Genomic DNA, 7,604 nt, shown 5'->3' with positions numbered 1-7,604 from the left:
CTCTGTGGAGGACTATATGGACTTTGACATATATGGATTGTGTAATGGAATCAGCCATCACACAGATCTTTGTGGGTGGTCACTTTCTCTTGGGAAAAGGCAAAACAAACAAAGTGGGGGCCAACATTTTTACAGTGCAGTGAATGAAGGGGTGAGAACAGCACAACACAGCAGGAGTTTAGATTCTTTCCCTGCTCACCTTTACTCCGCTGTATATTTACATTAAAATTCCTTGTGTGCTGCTATAATAACAGGACACCTGTTAAAGCCCTGATGAAACTCCTGTGTTTCCTGTTGTGTGTGAGATGAATGTGATCAGTAGTCAGTGATGATCTTCCTTGTGTAAAGCTCCTCCTACTGAGGAAGTACTGAGTGTGAGGCGTCTCCCGTCCTGTACAGACAGACTACACTGTGCTGGGGTGAGTCTTGTTTTATAAAGAGCTTTATGGAGAATTCTGAGGCACATTTTCAGTTCTGAAACAAACTGGTGACTAACTGCAGCTGGAAAGACTCCTGTTTAACCTCAAACTCATCTGAACTCAGAGTGGGGTTATTTCCACAGAACTGAAAGTGAAAGAGTGAGAGTTCTGACTGGAAGGAACCACAGCTGAAGAAAATGGCTTCCAAACCTTTCTCAGAGGAGGATTTTTCGTGTCCTGTGTGCTATGATATCTTCAAGGATCCTGTTGTTCTGCTCTGTAGTCACAGTGTGTGTAAAGTCTGTCTGCAGAGGTTCTGGGAAACCAAAGGATCCAGAGAGTGTCCAGTTTGTAGAAGAAGATCTTCACTGGATAATCCTCCTCTAAACCTGGCTTTAAAGAACCTGTGTGAGAGTTATTTACAGGAGAGAAGTCAGAGAGCTGCAGCAGGGTCTGAAACACTCTGCAGTCTGCACAGTGAGAAGCTCAAACTCTTCTGTCTGGACGATCAGCAGCCGGTGTGTGTGGTGTGTGAGAAATCCAGAAAACACACCAATCACAAGCTCTGCCCCGTGGATGAAGCTGTTACAGACTGCAAGGTAAATACACTGTGTACATGAATGGATTTGAACATGAAAAGTCCGGTTATTGTTCATAAGAGTGTGTTATTAAACAACACATGAGAGGGAGTGCTATAATGTGAGATATTGAAGCTGGTGCACTGTGGTCATAGCCCTGAGGTGAATATCACTCATCAGAGCCAATGTCTCATGTTACAGCGCAAACCCCTAGTGTTCTACTGTGATTATTCCACACTTCTGAGGACAGATTATTATTACTTTCTGTTTACTATAAAGAGGTGGTGGTGGTGTGTGTGGGGGGGGGGGGACTGATCGCCCCTTTCCACAAACCTGTAACTCACTGGGTTCAAGTTCACACTCCTCATTTTAAGAGGTTCTGAGTATCACAATCAAAATGCACAGGTTTCAGAACCAGATTTATCTGTTCCCACCTGGTACCAAAGGATAGTAGCTACTTGAACACAAACCATGACAACATCCATCAACGTGTGGAGCTCAAGAAAGAGCACAGAGGAGAGTGAGTGTGTAGCTGTGCTGGGCGGTACACTGGTTCACACTGAAAACCGTTTTTATTTTTGTGATGATATGAATGTTTCATATAGAGGCCAAACCGCTTTAAAAAGCCTAACCATGTCCAGAACACAGCGCGGTGGTAAAATGTTTCACAGGGGACATTTTTCATTGCTGCACGACTAAACACCTATGGAACAGAGCGCTAGTGTTAGTGCAGTTGTTGATCGCGGTGAAAAGGACAGGGGAAGTTCTGAACCAGAAGTTGTACCAGACGTTGAAGCAGTAGATAATGACCCAGAAGAACTTTTACAGAAAAAAGGAGCCGTGTCTGTTGTCTGGAGATGCTCTGGGTTTAAAAGATCAGACGTGGACCAAACAAACACTTACTTACTGCTGTGGAGCTGAAGTATCAGTAGTGGTGTTAATCCTGGGAGTTGTACATTGTTGCTATTTATGATTATTGTTATTATTTATTTGTTTAAATATTGTTATTTAATGAAGATATTTGGGACTTCTTCAGTGCAATACAACCATTGACAAGCCCTGGCTACTTTATATCTAAATACCTCTTATTTGTTTAAAAATGTGGTAAATTAATGAAGGTAAAGTTTATAAAACAACAATAAACTGGTGAGAGGTTGATAACATTAACAGAGTGAAGCTGGTTACAGAAGTTGTGAACATTAGCCTATAGTTTTGAAGTAGTCTGAAAAATGTGTTCAATAAAAGGTTCTACATTTTCACTGTAACTCTCCTGCCACAGGATCCTTCACTAATTTAGTGCCACCCTCTGAAAACTGATGATGACTGTGGGGCCGTACAAACCTGTATTACATGTAAAACTAATGTGGAAATGTTTATTTTGTACAATGTACAATTCTCATGACGGTGGAGTAGGGTGCTCTTAACCACTCTACTGCAGAAATTCCTCTCACAATCAATGAGGTTAACACGTCATGAACAGGGGAAAACACGTCAAATACCGTGACACCGATATAATATTGAATCATACTGTGATATAGAGTTTTGATCATACGCCCAGCGCTAGTGTGCAGGGAACCTTTCTGATTTGGAAACGAGAAAATCACATAGAAATAAAAACAAGGAGTGGCTTTTTTATGTTTCCCCACTGCTCTCTTTCAAAAGCTGAGGAGGAACTCTTTTACTTTGCAGAATGTTGATTAAAAACTATTGTATTTTCCTTCATCTTAAACCTAACAGTAAACAGTGGCGCCAGTGACTGATCTTCAACACTCTGCCTGTGCTCTTGTGTCTACCACTCCCTCTTGTGTTTTATTGCTCACTTCTCTTTATTACTACACCATGAAGTTCATGAGTCCACCTGAAGATCTATTTCTGTGAGAGAGCTGTTATTACAGTGTAGTAGATATAACACAGTGGGGTACATTGTGCTGTTCAGATTATATTCAGATTATTTCCATTTGAAATATGAACCCAAAGCCTGAGGAGTTTAAACAGGAAGAGAGTAAGGGCACATTCTCCTTCACACACTGTAACCAACAAATACATCTTAGGAATGTTGTGCTTTAGCGGTTCTACCGCTCCAGTTCTGCAGAGACTATGAAGATGGAGTCAGGAGTTTTCTTTACAGTGACTTTCAGTAAATTTACAGCTACTAATATCACACCCTTTTCTGTGGATGATGGCCCTTGTTCTTAAAAGTGACCAGTGACTGAACACACTTTTAGAATCAGTGTAAATCAGTGTGGTCAGATATGAGCTCTTATTTACACAGCTCTGATCAATAAGGGCTGATCACTCTGATCAATGAGATTTGATCACATAATGTCTGTTTAAATCATCTGGAGATAAAATAACACACAGTGAACACTGTCTCACAGCGACTGATTCCTGTTGATGGAGAAATATTAACACAGTCTTTATCCAGTGTGTGTTGATGTGTTTCAGGAGGAACTCAGGTTTGCTCTGAAGCCCCTGCAGGAGAAACTGGATCTGTTTAAAGAGTGTAAACTGAACTGGGATCAGACTGCAGAACATATAAAGGTGAGAATCAAACACTACAGAGATTACGATGGTCAACATCATCACATCATCAATCCTCTCTCACTCCATCTCCTCCTTGACTCCAGACTCAGGCTCGGCTCACAGAGAGGCAGATTAAGGAGGAGTTTGAGGAGCTCCACCAGTTTCTCCGAGATGAAGAGGCAGCTAGGATCGCTGCACTGAGGGAGGAAGAGGAGCAGAATAGTCAGAGGATGAAGGAGAAGATCGAGAAGATCAGCAGAGAGATCTCATCCCTTTCAGACACGGTCAGAGCCGTAGAAGAGCAGATGAGCGCTGAGGACGTCTCCTTCTTACAGGTGAGGACACTTTAGTCAGGGTTTGCCCACAGACATTATTCTCTATTTCTTTCTGATTAAAATGACCACAGTGACCCACACTGGCCTCATTGTTTTACAGAAGTACAAGTCCACTCTGGAGAGGTGAGTGCTGTGTCTCCTGTCTCTCTCTTTTCTGTGGTTCTGAACTCAAAGCCACAGCAGCACTGACTCCTGAATGTTCTTCCAGAGCTCAGTGCACACTGCAGGATCCAGAGAGGCTTTCAGGAGCACTGCTCCATGTGAGCAACCACCTGAGCAACCTGAAGTTCACCGTCTGGGAGAAGATGCAGGAGATCATCAGCTTTAGTGAGTCTCACTGTGTGTGTGTGTGTGTGTTTAATAATATGTAAATACTGTGTGTGTGTGTGTGTTCAATTATATGTAAATACTGTGTATGTATGTGTGTGTGTGTTTTCTCCAGCTCCTGTGACTCTGGACCCCAACACTGCTCATCCTGCTCTCATTGTGTCTGATGATCTGACCAGTGTGAGATCCAGTGAGAAACAGCAGCTCCCTGATCTTCCAGAGAGATTTGATAAATATTGGTGTGTCCTGGGCTCTGAGGGGTTAAACTCAGGAACACGCTGCTGGGAGGTTGACGTTGGAAACAATAAGAAGTGGGATGTGGGAGTGATGACAGAGTCAGCTCAGAGGAAGGGCGAAATATACCTCAGGAGTGGACTGTGGTATGTGGGGTATTACTGTGGTGAATACAAAGCTCGGTCAACACCGCATAAACGCACCAACTTCTCAGTGTCACAAAAGGTCCAGAGGGTCAGAGTGAAGCTGGACTGGGACGGAGGAAAACTCTCATTCTCTGATCCTCTCACTAACACACACTTACACACTTTCACACACACATTCACTGAGACTCTTCTGCCGTTCTTTGGTGTTCACAGTAAAGAGTCTCTTCTGAAGGTGCTCCCAGTGCAGAGCTCTGTCAGACTGAATCAGTTCAGTTAGAGTCACTTCATTAAAGAAACACAGCAGCAGCTGAAATCAATGCTGTGACGAAGACTACGCCCCGAACACTGTGCAGTTTCTGTCTGAGCTTCTCAGTTACTTTGTTAAATAAAGAGAAATAAATCTGTGGAGTGTGTGATCAGTGAGTGTGGATTTCTTTTTACTCCATCCTTGGAGTTTCACTTGAAGTCGACGCACCAGAGACGACCCTGAGTCCTGCATTTTGTGGGTAAAAGCACACCTCGTCTTCTCAGCTTTATAACTCAGGAATGTCTGAACACATCGGTGTAATCCACACATCGTTAGAAACGGCAGATTCTACAGTTTCTAAAAACAGCACTGTCATCACCTCTGGGAGTAATCCAGTGTGAAACACACCTACAAATACCCTCTCCCTCTCCTGCAGAACTCCTTTTTATTCTCAAACACATCAATGGAGTTTATTCTCAGTCACAGGCCGCTCACACTCACACACTCTGTGTCTATGAAGACACGCTGTCGGAGCACGTGGAGAACCCTGGCATCTTCCTGTTGAAATAACCCTGGACCATGGAAAGGATTTCACAAACCCTCTCAGGGAGAAATAGACACAGGGCCCTGCTGCTGACATCCTTCACAATAAAGTGAGGACTGTGTAGAAGATGTTTAATGGGTAGGAACAACTGACCTGGGAACAGCTTAATAAAGCTACTGGGGGTCATTTTCTGAATTTCTGTCTGAACTTACACAGCCACATTTGAATGATTATTACTTTCTAACTGCTCTGAATCAATGAAGAAAGTTGGTGTTTTTTCTAAAAAAACACTTTAAAGTAGAAAAATATTTGGTTTTTGATCATAACAATGTTTCCATAAGCTTCCAATTTACTCCTCAACGCCAAAGACATTTAAAGGTAATTTTCTACACTTCATGTGACAGTAGAGACATCGTCTGGATCCAGTTTGTGGCTCAGATGTGGATTTCTAAATGTAAACCTTCACCAGAAAAGGCTTTGAGTTTTCCAGCTTTATTTATTTGATATTTATTCAGGTTTAAATATAGGATCACAGTGGGGTCTCAAAGTGTTCTTTTGGGAATTTCCCAGTGTTTTTTAGTTAAATAAACACTATGTTTTATGAATTACTACAAATACACATTGAATGGATTATGTTTGGGACGTGACGAGGCGTATTGGGTGATATTAGGTTCTGAAAAGCAATAATGGACTCACTAGGTGTGTAACTATTGGTCCTCTTTGTAAAATTGTGGAAATAAGTCCCCAAAGGGTTAAAAATGGTGTCAAACAGTGCTCCATTACTTTGAATAAGGCGCTAAATTAAAGCTTAGACTGCCTCTTGTGGCCGATGTAAGGTATCGCATGATTTATGTCATTTACTTTTGGTTGAGGCTCTGTCCAAATAAGATCCACATTTATAGGTTTATTTAATTACTGATAAATATTGTGAATTATATTTGACAGGAAGATTGTAGACAGACAATAAGGGCTTGTTAATTTCAGGAGAATCTCAGGAATTCAGTGATGCCTGGTTTATACAACCTCTATAACCACAGACATGTTTTAGTTCAAGTGAAAAATATTTATTTCAATTTAGAAATCAATGGTTATATTTCATCCAGTGAATAGAAATCTGAACACTTGACTGTTTAACCCTTCACCAATTCATAATCCTGAGACCTGGCCTTTCATTTACTGCATCATTTATTCTTTATATTATTTCTACAAATGAACAATGTCCATATTCTTTCATATTTCTTTCTTTTATTATTGAGCACATGGTGTTTTTGAGACAGATTCCTCATTAGTGTTAATTACACCACTCCAGTGGAGAGAGGACAGTCCCAGCTTTCATATGGTACCTTCATCTTGTATTAAATCTTATACAATATGAAAGTTATGAAGTGGTGAATGTGTAAATTACAGTCTGAAAGCGTCAGTGGTTTACTGGAGTGTAACAAGTCATTCCCACAGTAAACTGTGACTCAAGTGTCAGTTCACTACTGTATCTCAGTTTGTTCTGTAAATCAGCTACATTTACTCTGTAAACATCCAGACGCCTGGTTCCTATCACCTCCTCAGTAAAGTTTTCCTGCTGGATTTCTCTACACTGCACCATTCACACAGAACCCCTCTACATTACTGTTTACATCTTAACGACTGGAATAAGGTGAAAGTGTCAAATTACAGATGACCCCTTTAACAGTGAGGGTACAGTGGCACCCAGAAGAAGTGTGCACTAATGAGTTTGAGTTGTGTAAGTGTATGATTTGGGGCAGGACCACAGTGTGAATCAGTGAAGGCACCAATCAGAGCTTGTCATAAGGCCTTTGTGTTGTAGATTCTGAATATCTGCTTTAAATGCCTATAAAGGGTGTAGCATGGTATGATGAATGTGTGTTAATTTCTAAGAAGAAGTTTGACTTTTTGGGACTTAATTTGCTGAAAGGCCTCTTTTCACTATCAGTCACTCTTCTCATCACACCAGCCTAGATGGGAATTTGAGATAACACCCAGAGAAGAGTCGTAAAGCACACTCCAGGGCCCTTTATATGGCACAAGGTCTCCTCTATTGAATGCAAAGAGACTGTAACGCCCTCGTCTTGTCATGTCTGTTTTCTCTGCACATGGCTTTGTTTTGTTGTTGTTCCTGTCTCCGCCTTAGCCCCACCTTAGTCCTGCCTCTGTCTCATTATTGTCTTCAGGTGTTCCTCGTTTGCCTTCCTATATAGTCCCTTTGTTTCAGTGCTCCCTTGTCTGGTGTTGTGTG

General features: G+C 41.7%; 1 protein-coding gene across 1 annotated transcript; it reads left to right on the top strand.

The window, feature by feature from the left end:
• Positions 1-399: 399 nt before the first annotated feature.
• LOC136710135 (E3 ubiquitin-protein ligase TRIM39-like) lies at positions 400-7,604 on the top strand. Its single transcript, XM_066685789.1, has 7 exons — positions 400-419; positions 563-1,018; positions 3,443-3,538; positions 3,625-3,855; positions 3,956-3,978; positions 4,064-4,182; positions 4,298-7,604. Exons 2-7 carry the CDS (start codon positions 617-619, stop codon positions 4,837-4,839), a joined length of 1,413 nt encoding a protein of 470 aa, XP_066541886.1. The 5' UTR covers positions 400-419; positions 563-616; the 3' UTR covers positions 4,840-7,604.

The sequence above is a fragment of the Hoplias malabaricus genome, chromosome 11 (genome assembly GCF_029633855.1).
Source record: "Hoplias malabaricus isolate fHopMal1 chromosome 11, fHopMal1.hap1, whole genome shotgun sequence".
Classification (NCBI taxonomy): Eukaryota; Metazoa; Chordata; class Actinopteri; order Characiformes; family Erythrinidae; genus Hoplias; species Hoplias malabaricus.
The sequence above is the reverse complement of the archived record's forward strand: the minus strand, read 5'-3'. Positions and strand labels throughout refer to the sequence as shown.

Excerpts from the sequence above, each read along its gene's own strand:
- LOC136710135 (XM_066685789.1), top strand. The coding sequence starts at position 617 with ATGGCTTCCAAACCTTTCTCAGAGGAGGATTTTTCGTGTCCTGTGTGC. Across the intron at positions 1,019-3,442 it reads AAGCTGTTACAGACTGCAAG|GAGGAACTCAGGTTTGCTCT; the intron begins GTAAATACACTG and ends GATGTGTTTCAG. Across the intron at positions 4,183-4,297 it reads GCAGGAGATCATCAGCTTTA|CTCCTGTGACTCTGGACCCC; the intron begins GTGAGTCTCACT and ends TGTTTTCTCCAG.